A 12,591-nucleotide genomic window follows, 5' to 3' on the forward strand; every position below is an offset into this window, starting at 1 on the left:
GAACAAGTTCGTATAAAGCTTCAACATGAAATTGAGAAAAAGCGTGAGGAACTACGAACTATGGTGGGGTAAGAAATAGTAACATTAATATAATTACATATATTATTAGTTGAAGTTTTTAGTGAAAGTACATATCAACTTTTATCAAGTCGATTATAAACACATATCAGGAAGTTCATGCAACTTGCCTTAAGGCAAATTCAAGGCTTATGTTATTATTATTATTACTTATTTTTTATTTCCCAGGGAGCGTTACCGTGATCTCCTCCTAGCTGCTGATACAATAGCCGAGATGAAACAAACAGCATCCAAAGTGATACAACACGTTAGCAAAATTAATGAAGTTTGTGAAAAATCTAAATGGACTGGATTTTTTAAATTGCAAATAACAAATTCGAGAAACAGCAGCAGATCGCACATGAACTTCTCGCAGGATTCTGTAGCTGCACAAATACATATATTAATTATTGTGCCTGAAAAGATTTGGACGGCTATTGAGAATGAAGATTTTTTGGGGGCTGTGGAGTTGTATTTGTTTGCGAGGCATATCAGCACAGGTAAGAAAATCATTATATATATATATATATATATATATCGATTTATTTCCTAATTTTCTATTTTTTTAGGTCTACAATTTCGTGTAAATGATGATGTCCAATCAGATAAAAAATTTAATTGGATGAAGCTTGCTGAGAGACAATGGAATATGATTTCTACATTCAATGAGACGATTAAAAATGCTTGTAATGAAGCACTGAAATGTCCTGATATTAAAACAGAGGTATGATAGTTTTATCACTATTAACCATTTATTCTCAAACTTATTGTGCCTTAAGGAAAATTGCTGGAACTTCCTGTATCAAATTTTTTTTTTTAATTATTAGAAATTTGTTTTTGAAAATTAGATTTTTGAAAAATTTTAAATTTTTTAACAAAATTGACTATTTTGAAAAAAAGACAGAATTTTTATTTTATATAATTTTATTTAATTAATTATTTTTTAAATATAAAGCCCACACATTAGTTTTAAGAGAATTTAAAAATTCAATTATTATACTTTGTGGATAACAATTAATATACATTTAGTGTGTGTGTGTGTGTGCTTGCGGATACAAATTTTTGTCGACTATTTCGGGAACACCGATCAACCGATTTGAATACAAAACTAGTGGGGTGTATGGCATCGTGCCTTAAGGCAAATTGCTGGAACTTCCCGTACCGTAACGAAATGTTCGAGGAATACTGAATGTTTTCAAATAGATTATTATAAATATTGTAACATTGTCTAATATTTATAAGAATTATATAAACCGAATAGCAAAGTTGAAATTATTTGTTTAAAGTATATTAGAACTATAGTCAGAATTAAAAATAAAATCTGAATTATTTTTGATATACAAAAAAATTCTTTTTTGAAAAAAAAAAGTTTGAACAAAAATTTTTTTCCAAAATAAATTATTTTGTTAAAACAAGCAGAAAGTTCTTTGAATCATTTAAATCGAAAGCTTAGTTCTCTCAAAAACTGCCATTTTTTACATATTTAGCTTCGTATCTTCGAAATGGCTGGGCCTGCCTTTGCTAAAAACTAATAAACACTTCTCCCAATCGTTACTAATTGAATGTTTTTTATATTAGAACTAATTGAATTGTTCATTCAAATCGGATACTCCGTTCTACTCGATTTCTATTTTCTGCAGTCTTTGCTCCGTATCTCGGAAACGGCTGGACCTGCCTTTGCCAAAAACTAATCAGCTCTTTTCCCTATCAATAGGAATCGAATGTTTTTTGAACCATTCAATTCGGTTGATACACGAATACACATACACACACATACACATCCATTTTTTCTGGGGTATGCCAAAACGTTCAGAAACCTTCAAAACGTCGAGAAATGTAAAAATTTTCAATTTCGATTTTCGGCCCATTACAATAACTTACCCTAAGGGAGAGTTATTACAGAAGAAGGGAAGTTAAAAAAAGCTTTCGATTCATATTCATAAGGAGACGTCCCGAGTAGTTTTTGGCGAAGGTAGGTCTAGCCGTTTCGAAAATACGGAGCAAAAAGTGCAAAAAATGGCATGTTCTGAGAGAACAAATCGGCCGATTTGGATGATTCAAAAAACATTCGATTCGTATTGATGTGGAGACGTACTGATTAGTTTTTGGTATAGGCAGGTCCAGTCATTTCGAAGATATAGTGCAAAAAGTGCAGAAATTCTGATTAAATCACAGCGTTTCGCGTGAGCATGTCATTGTAGCTGAGTTGGTTGGCGCGTCACCGTAATTTTTGTTCGGTTTAATAGTTAATAAAGTTAAAACCCATCGGGTTCTAATCCCACATCTATAATATTAAAAAAACAAAATTTAATGCTTTTCATGTTTGTATTGTTGATACTACATGAACTATTTAAATTTGTTAACTCAGTGCATATATTTCGCGAACGAAAAATTGATGCATTTGATATAAAATAATGTTCATTCTACCTCTAATAAGTCCGCTTAAATAGATATTGTTTATATATATTTTATTCAAACATATATAAACAACGTCGTCTTATCTAATAAGTTTCATATTTTGTCTACAAGGAACAAATAATGAAAATTCTAGTTTTATAATATTTATTCATAGGATTTTTGTTGAATTATTATTTTTATTCCTCAAATGTTTAATTACGGTACGGGAAGTTCCGACAATTTGCCTTAAGGCACGATGCCATGCACCACTAGCTTTTATCATTATTTCAGACCGCTGTTTGTTGTATATGCACCCTATGTCTATTACAAGATCAACTCCTATCAAATATCCTGAACACTTTCATCAATCTGCGAATTGAAGCCCTGAATGAAATTTTGCAACCGAAAAACGAACAGTACAATGTCAAAACAAAAGTCCAGGAATCTGCAAACTTATTAATCAATACATTACTATTGGTTCACGAATGTTTTATTGGAAATCCTCAACCCTTAGTGAATGTTGAATTTGATAAAATGTTAAAATCGGATGTGTTGCCGGTTATTAAACAATTGAGTTCGGAGAGTGCGGTTGTTGAAAGAGTGCTGGGAGATGATATTTTGCACTTCAGGTGGGTAAATGATAATAAATTTTCACTACCAGTATATATATATATATATATATATATATATATATATACACCTAAGTCTGTTTTTACACGGTCTTTTTGTGCACGGTTTTGATATAATACGGTTTGAAAATTGAATATTTTTAATTTTTTTACACGATTTTATTCCATTTAGCGCGATTTGAAATTTTATGTACTTAAATTTTTTTTGTCAAATTTAATTTTTGTGAAGTATGTTCATATCACAAAAAAGTATTTATGAAAGAAAAACGTCTGAAACCATCGATAGTATCGATAGTTTGCGAACACTAGCTTAAAGATTTAAGTGAATTCTCCTTTAGCGCGTACAAACAATTATTATTATTATTATTATTATATTATTATATTACTTTTAAGATTAGAGTGCATATCTTTTTTATCATTAATTACTATGCTTGTGAAAATAAGCAATATATATTTGATTTAATAAAATAATCATGAATTCTTGTTCTTAAAAATTCTTGTTTTTCACTAATTTTAATAGGTTTTAGAGATTAGGAACAAATCACCCATTTTTGTATAAGATCAATGTCTTTTTTTACACGTTTTTTTTACACGGCTTCTTCTGGAACCAATCTACCGTGTAAAAACAGACTTAGGTGTATATATATATATATATATATATATATATATTTTAATTATTATCTTCTAGGCCCAGTATGGATTTTAATAATACGTTATCATCTAATGAATTGAACCAAGCCATGAAAAAGTGGTTGCAAGAAGTTGAAGTCCGGGTTAATAAAGATTTAGCTGAATTAATTAATTTGGTGAACTCTGTGAAGTCTTTGCAAGGAATCAGACATAAGTTGGCGGATATAGGTGAGTTGAAATAAAAGATTGAAACAATATAGTAATTTGTATTTACTTTCATACCATTTATACCATTAATCAGCTTATTTATTAATTTCACGAAGAAGAAGTTTGTTTGTGTCAAAAAATCTGATTTGCCAATATCTAATTTTATGTTTTCTTGACCGATTTCTGAATTGAATGAGACTGAATTTAGAAAAAGTATGTGTTTTTGACCTTTCTAAGACGTTTTTTCAATAAAGGGTGCACCGATTTCACAAATTTAAAAAGCGTTCTATTAAACTCAATATGGAGAAGCCATGATTAGATTTGTTAGACGATCGGCCAAGCCAAGTTTTTTCGGAATTAGCAGAAAAGTGTAAAACTTTTTGTTCACATTCTAGCTCACATTTTTTAATTGAGTTTAAAAACTCGACATCCGTTCAAAACATCAATATCTTTTCATACTTATATTCTAACTTGATTTTAAATGTACTCTAGCTATCCTAAGTAGATTTTAGATTGAACTAGATTCTAATCACGTTCTAACTTGAATCTTGCTAGATATTAATCAGATACCAAATAGATTATTATAAAATTACTACAGATTTTTTTCAAGTTTTTTAATATATTTCCATTAGTTTCTCACCAGAATAATTTATTCTAACTAAATTTTAAATGTTCTCTAACTAGCAGACTGTAGATGGTTGATGACTGGATATTAATCAGATTCTAACCAGATTCTTCTAAGATTACTCCATAATTTTTATAACATTTTTCATTTATTATTAGACACTAGTTTTTCGATTTTTGAACCTGAATAATTTTAGGCTCTGACTGGAATCCGAAACTTTTAACCAGAATCAGTTAGTTTGTTAGGTCTATACTAATTACTTCTAAAATTTTTACTAGATTCTCATAAAGTTCATACTTTCTGGTAAGATTTATCACCTTGATTATTCACAATCTGCTTGAATTGTAACCAAAATCTTATTATTTCATTATTACAATTATTAGATATTCTAATTAGATTCGAGATTCTTACAAAATTCTCATGAGTTTTTTGAATTCCAGATTTCTGTCATATATTTTTAATAGAGAATCTAATTGAATTCTTACTGAATATTAGAATTTTAGTAAACTTTAACCAGAATCTTTCTGAGTTATTAAGATTTTTTTAGAATCTTATTAAATCAGAGTTTTAAGAAGTATATTATATCATATTATTATATTATTATTACTTTCTTCCATCAGATTTTTATTACATTCTAGCTGAATACTTATTACATTATTATTGGGTTCTGACTGAATCTTATTAGGTATTTGTCAAAATCTTATTCAGTTTTTCACAATTTTTTTTCAGAATTTCTTTAAATCTGAGTTTCTTTCTATAAAAAAATTATTATATTTTTATTATATTCCTATTAGAGGGCATTCATTAATCACGTGATCGATTTTGAAGGATTTTTGTGGTGCTATTAAAAATTAACCCTATCCTTCCCTATCTCACATCAAGTGTATCTTTAGTTATAAGAAAAAAATGTAATTTTTTTTATTTTTCTTGAAAATGTTTGGATTTTTTTAAAAAAAAATAGGTGAAAAATAAATACACATGATATCTTACTATACCCCTCTCCCCAAAGTGATTTTTTGTCAAAACTCTCCTTCTCCTAAAAACTTCACATGATTAATGGACTTATCAGATTCTATCTAGCATTACATTCTTATTAGGTTCTGACTAAATTCTTGCTAAATTGTAATTGAATTCTTACTTGAGTCTTATTAAATTCTAAATTGGTTCTAACTTGAATATAGCATGCTTTTAACTTCTTTTCGACTTTCTTCAAATTTAATATATTACTAACATCTTTCTAAAAATCTTGCTGAAATATTGCTTAATTCTTACTAAAGTAAGATTCAGTGTTAGTGCTAATAATTATAAAAAAATATTTGTATTTCGAACTACGTATGTAACACTATAAATATTATAATCACAGATATCATGAATTTGTTCAGAGATATCAATTGGAAATCGCATTGATAAGTTTTTCGTGAAAGCGTAAACTTTATTTTTGAAGTCAACATTTGAAAATTGTATCTGAATATCTAATGTTCCGATTCTGCCGCATAACAGACCAATGTTATGGCAAGGCCATGTTACGCTCCGACTTCCATACATTATGCTACTGAATCGTACTAAATACTGTCAAATTGTCATGTATTTTCTGTGCACTCAGGCGTTTTACACATAAACTGCAACGTCACTCGTCATGTTATGAACCTGAGTCAGAAAGATCCTGTTATCTAACATCGTTTGTTGACATTTGTGAGGTTTCTAGGTTATGTTTTCTATCTGACAACCTGAGAAAAACGCCTGACTGCATAGCAACCTCATGGCTTTTGTCAATATTTAGTATGGAATGTTCTTCACAACATAGTCTTGTCATAACATTGGTCTGTTGTGCGGCAGAATCGGTTCATAAATCTCAATTTTGATTAAGTCAGCTATTACACATATCGAGTTCTTTTAACTTGCCTCAAGGCTAAATGCCACTTACACCTAGTTCTTTCTCTTCTAGAAAAACCTCCAAACTGGCAAGAAATCTGCACCAAACTCAGCGTTCCCGACATGACCAACGTCTTCGTTCAATACTACCAGCCTCTGCTCACAAAACGCATCCAGCATCTCATAAATCTGACCTGGACAAAAGCCATCGCTTGCATAAAAACGGACATAAAAAAAATCGTACAAAAAAAATCACAGAGTTCTAACAACCAGAGAGACGTCGTTGCTTGGAATTACTTGGAAAACATCACTGATAATAAACCAGCGGAAGAAGATTCAGGTGTAAAATTATCGAAGAAAGTTATTGGAAAGACTGATAATCAGTTTACCCTGAACAATGTGTACGGTTTTGATAATGATATGATCAAATCGTGCAGGATGTTTGATAAATGTCTAAAGACTTTGTTGGATGATGTATTGTTTTATTTGTATCATAAAGATGATTTGGCAAGTGATCGGTTTTTGGAACTGGATGATAATGGGAAGATGATTTTGAAGTTTTTGCATGATTGCTCGACGGAAAATATCAAAAGGTATTTATAGACACATAATTATATATATATATATATATATATATATATATATATATATAATATATAGAGCTCTCGATAAAATAACCCGCTAAAACTCGAAAATGGCTAAACCGATTTGGCCACAGTCTTAGACTTGAAAAATTCGTGCTAATCAATAAGTTGTCGGAAAGGTGAGATATTATTTCAAAATCGCGTAGTAACTTTACATTTTTAATTTAAAAATTTTTGTAGAAGCGTAATTTGAATAAAACAATGAACGGTGGCTAATACGTCAAATGTTAAACGTTTTTGACAGATGATGTTCAATTACGTTTAATACGATGTTTTACGTGAATATTATTTAATTATGATTAAATAGTAGTAGTAGTAGTAAGTAGTTTCATTTGCAGTTTTATTTATACACAAAAACGTTAGTAAACGAACGTTAGTAAATGAAAATGCACTTTTTGGGATATTTTTCTCAAACACGGTGCTCTGATAGATCTCATTTGTATAATTATATACTCATTGGTATTTATAAAACATTTTCAAGATTATATTATTTTTTATTCATATTATTTAAATTCAGAACCTAAATTTGGTATCGATCAAAGGGAATATTTTGCCGAATAACATTTTCCCAGTTATAATTTTGAAGAATTTATCGAAGAATAGATAGAATTATATGAAGGTCCGGGGTTAAAAGGGTCCACCACCGATGTGTCGAAAACCACTAAAGTTAAGCATTGTTTAACAACAATATTTGAAAGAAGAGGAAAAAGGATGTATAACCCTGATTCTCATGACTTTGCTAATGGTAATCTTTGAAAATCCATAATAAAAGTATTTTCTTCCGTTGGTAGTTTTTTGGTATTAGTTAAAAATGTAATTATTTTAAAATTTATACATTGGAATTATAATTAATTAAATTTCAATATAGATTAAATATCGACTAACATTAAATATTACAGACTTAATATAACATTGATTTATATTATAGTCAAGAACAAAAATAGTTATGTCTCACTAAAAATTACTGAAATTTGTTCAAAATTATTTTTAAACAAGCAAACTCTAAATAAACTTCAATTCAAGTTAACTAATAAATCTAACTCTAGATTAATAATTGGCTTACATTAAATATTATTAATTGAAATTAAAATGTATTTATTTTAATATAGCAAAAGAAAATGTATTTCAATTCGACTAAAAATGACTATAAATTGTTTAAGTAATATTTAAAAATGAAACTTAATCCATAGTCAATTCCGATTTAATATTTGAGATATCTGACTTTCTTGCATCAGAAATTTCTTGAATCAAACTTTATCATATATTTTTTTTATCATTTAAAATCATGTATTTCTTTGGTTAGGTTAAATTGCAGTTTATAATTAAAATAAATAAGTTTTAAATTTCATAGATTTAAGTTGTAATTCATTTATATTAGTAAAGTAAGAAACAATAATATTCAAAAATCTTTAAAACTCTAAACTTTAAAAAATAAATTAAAATACCTTTAAAATTAAAATAAGATATTAAACGTGGCCGTTCCAAGTTATTCCGCCTATAAAGTAAAAAGGTCTTGACAACAAATTTTTGAAAGACATAAAAAAGCACATTTCTACAATGATGAAGTAGCTGGCAGTTTTACTGAACGTAGTCAGATAATTGTTTGTTTGAAATGTGTTATTTGTTGTGATATAATTGGTTTGATTTTTATAATATGATTATTATTTGCTCAAAGTCAAATTGGACCTTTGTGCCTCGCCCTGCTCTACATATATACTTTTTATTAAATTTACTTTAATTCATCGAATGTTACTTGAAACTTTTCAAAAAGCAGGTCAAAGAAGAAATACTTAATTCATTTTCTATCTCTCCTCGCAGAAATTTGAATTTTTTTTGATAAACTTAGTAGTATTATTTACAATTATACACAAAATCCAGAATCCAAAAAGAATCAGAAAAACTTGAAACGTAATCAATAAGTCGAAAGACCAAAAAAGACTTGGATTGAGTTATACCATGTTTTCTATAAAAAGTGTATAAAACTTGCAGTTTGGTTGTATTGACAAAATATAGACAAACTGATGGTGTTTATTGTTTTTTTAATACCTCATTGTATAGAGCATTTAAACAACACATCCTTATACACTTAAAGTATTAAATAATTTTGATTCTCTAGAAATTGTTTAGGATATACCTTACGTAGCAAAACAACGTTTGCCGGGTCAGCTAGTATATATATATATATATATATATATATATATGCATATATATATATATATATATATATAATAAACACAAGTTTAGAGTATTATTTACAATATTTCATATTTTCACTTTCAGTCTATTAGATCACATAGAAAAACAATACCTTGAAGAAAAATCATGCCTAACACTATCTCGATACCTAAACTCAGTGATGTACTTATGTCCAAATCTTTCCCAATGTTTTCACAAACACACCGAGAGTGAATCCATGAATAAAACCGAAGAAACACCTTCAAATCACGTATTCAATGATATAACATCATTGGATGTAAAACTTTGGCAATGCTGGTTGGATTCAGTAAACGACTTCATAGAAAACACTTTGGATAAAAATATGCCGAAGGAATTGAGTGCGCGCGTCATGCTGAAAATATTATCAGTAAGATAATAGAATGATATAAAGTAAAGGACTGATTCTCCCGAATAACAGACCAATGTTATGGCAAGGCCATGTTATGAAGAACTTTCCATACTAAATATTGACAAATGTCATGTGGTTGCTGTGCACTCAGACTTATTTCTCAGGTTGTCAGATAGAAAATCTGACCTAGAAATCGCACAAATGTCAAACTAGTTGGTTTGGTTTTTAGCCTTAAGGCAAGTTACATGTACTTCCCGATATGTGTGAATAATCGACTTAATCAATAAATTAATTTATGAGTGATTAAAAGTATTCCCAGTGGATTTATTACACGTAATTAAAAACGAACTAACACGTTAATTCGGAGTATTTTCTAAAAGTAAATTTTCACAAATCAATAATTTTTATAATTGAATCAGTTTCCGTAGGGCTTTAATGGTTTAGTATGTTCATCAAGACCAACTACTCTATCGTTGTACCAAGTAAATCGTCTAATTTTAATTTCAATAAACGTCAAAAAAACTACTCATTTTCTTAATCTTTGATTAATTTTTAAAATTAAACTACCCTTCGTAAGACCATAATATTACAGTAAGTTCTAGAAGACCATGATATATCGCCAAAAAAATTCCATAAAAATCGGCTTAAATTTTTTTTTCAACGGTTAATTACAAGAAAACGGCTCGGTAGATTTTCACCTAAAACTAATCAGTATCATTCCCAACTAATATCTTTCGAACAGTTTTTGATTTTTTAAAATCGGTTTGGTAGGATGAGCTTAAATGTGGACGAAAAGTTTAACACTTTTTTCAAATTACAAAGAAACGGCTTGGCAGATCGTCGCACAAAACTGACAAACGATAGTGCTCATCGAATACATCAAATGGCTTTTAAATTTTTGAAATCGGTTCAGGCGTTTTTGAGAAAACGTCGATGAAAGGTCTTAATTTTGACAAATGCCAAAAAAACGATACTAATTTTTGCAAACTTTGACGAATTTTTAAAGCTAACCGAGTTGTCGTAGGGCAGTAATATTTTAGTATGATCTAGAAAACTATGGTATCTACTGTCAAAAAAAAAATCATAAAAATCGTCGATTTTTTTTTTAACGTTATTACAAGAAAACGGCTTGGCCGATCTTTATCAAAAACTAATCAGCGCGATTCCCAATCAATATCTTTCGAACGGTTTTTGAATTTTCATAATCGGTTCAGAATTGCGGGCTAAAACGTGGACGAACAATTTTTCACTTTTCTGCTATTTATAAAGAAACGTCTCGGCCGATCGTCCCACAAAACTGACAAACGATAGTCCTCATCGAGATACATCGAGTGGCTTTTAAATTTTTTAAATCGGCCCAATCGTTTTCGAGAAATCGTCGATTTACGGCAAAAAATCTGTTCACACGCACACACACACACACACTTACTTTTTTCATATTTGGTCTCATTCGATTCAGAATGGCTTGAAACGTCAAGAAAACATAAAATTAGCGAATCGGATTTTTTGATGAAAACATAAACTTCTCCTTCGGGAAGTTAAAAAATGATGTTAGATAACAGGGTCTTTATGACTCAGCTTCATAACATACGAGTGACGTTGCAGTTTATGTGTAAAACGCCTGAATGCACACCAAATACACATGACATTTCGACAGTATTCAGTACGATTCAGTAGCATAATGTATGCAAGTTGGAACGTAACATGGCCTTGCCATAACATTTGTCTGTTATGCGGCAGAATCGGTCCATATTTCTTGGATCTATTACCCTATGTCTATTATTTTTTAGCAATGGGAGACCGTGACAATCCAGGAAAAAGATGATGAGGACAAAATTATTGAATCGAACATCCGTATACCAACACACACTTCGTTTCCTTTACAAAACATACTTTGTTCAGCGAATGCCAAAATAGCACAAGTCGGTCCACACTTGATGCCCAATTCGGTCAGAAAGAATTTGATCAAAACTTTGGCGCTTAAAATACTTAAAAATTACGAAGTGTATTCGTCTGATGATGCTGGTTATTTGAAGTCTAACCAAGTGGCTGCTGTGCAGTTTTATTTCGACGTCAGATATCTGCAAACCTTGACTTCTGGAAGTGCAAGAGACGTTCCTGGTTTCCAAAATGTGGGCGATAGTTTGAAGAAACTGATTGATCCTTTTGATTTCGATGTTTTTTATCCGCATTTGCAAAGAAATATCAAACGGGCTGTTCAAAAAACACAGGTAATAACAGGACCCTATTTACTAGGGAATGCAATACCGGTATACCGAATTACCGGTAAACCGCCCGATTTTTCGGCGGTATTTTTACCGGTATTTACCCAAAAAATACCAATATTTTCGGTAATTTTACATAAGCGCTATTTGATACATAATACACTAAAGTTTAAATTTTTCGGAACAAATTTATCTTTAAATTCCATAATCGCATAAACAGCTATATCTTCAAGTGATTCTATAGGATAAACAAATGTCGTATATTATCTCAACTCGTCATTAAACTGAATATTTATTGCTTTCCAAAGGGCTTCATATCGTGTTACAATAAATAGAATTGGACTGGTAGATAATGATGTTTGTTTGATCTTTTGTAAAAATGTAACGGTTTTTTAAGTGATATTTGCGCCAAAATATTTTATATCATACAGATTCCTCTGCGTAATATTTTTTTTTTTAAACTTTATACATAATAATTATGATAATTACTAAATATTTTTGCTTCTTATTACAATTATAAAATATTATTTTTCGAAAACGTTTCGAAGTTGAAAATACTATAGAAACATCACATTGTTTTAAATAACAATACTCAACAATTATAGTAACTTATTTCTTATCTCAACAAAGTATCCGATCTTAAATTAGTGTAGAAAAATTATTTTTAAAATATTGGAGATTATGCTAATTTAACACATCGATACAGACAATACAGTTTATTATAATAATGTAATATGAT

The 12,591-nt window shown here is 29.6% G+C and overlaps 1 protein-coding gene across 1 annotated transcript in view; it reads left to right on the forward strand.

The window, feature by feature from the left end:
• LOC113367766 (conserved oligomeric Golgi complex subunit 1) overlaps positions 1-12,591 on the forward strand; it is a 52,775-nt gene that overhangs the window by 130 nt on the left and 40,054 nt on the right. The window contains exons 1-8 of the mRNA XM_026609346.1: positions 1-68; positions 247-557; positions 627-781; positions 2,746-3,083; positions 3,772-3,941; positions 6,491-7,010; positions 9,342-9,645; positions 11,418-11,858. The exon at positions 1-68 is cut by the window's left edge and continues 130 nt beyond it. Of these exons, the coding sequence (XP_026465131.1) occupies positions 1-68; positions 247-557; positions 627-781; positions 2,746-3,083; positions 3,772-3,941; positions 6,491-7,010; positions 9,342-9,645; positions 11,418-11,858 (2,307 nt within the window). The remainder of the gene's footprint in view (positions 69-246; positions 558-626; positions 782-2,745; positions 3,084-3,771; positions 3,942-6,490; positions 7,011-9,341; positions 9,646-11,417; positions 11,859-12,591) is intronic.

The sequence above is a fragment of the Ctenocephalides felis genome, unplaced genomic scaffold (genome assembly GCF_003426905.1).
Source record: "Ctenocephalides felis isolate EL2017-DRISC unplaced genomic scaffold, ASM342690v1 CF-g0.4_SCAFFOLD_01170, whole genome shotgun sequence".
Lineage (NCBI taxonomy): Eukaryota > Metazoa > Arthropoda > Insecta > Siphonaptera > Pulicidae > Ctenocephalides > Ctenocephalides felis.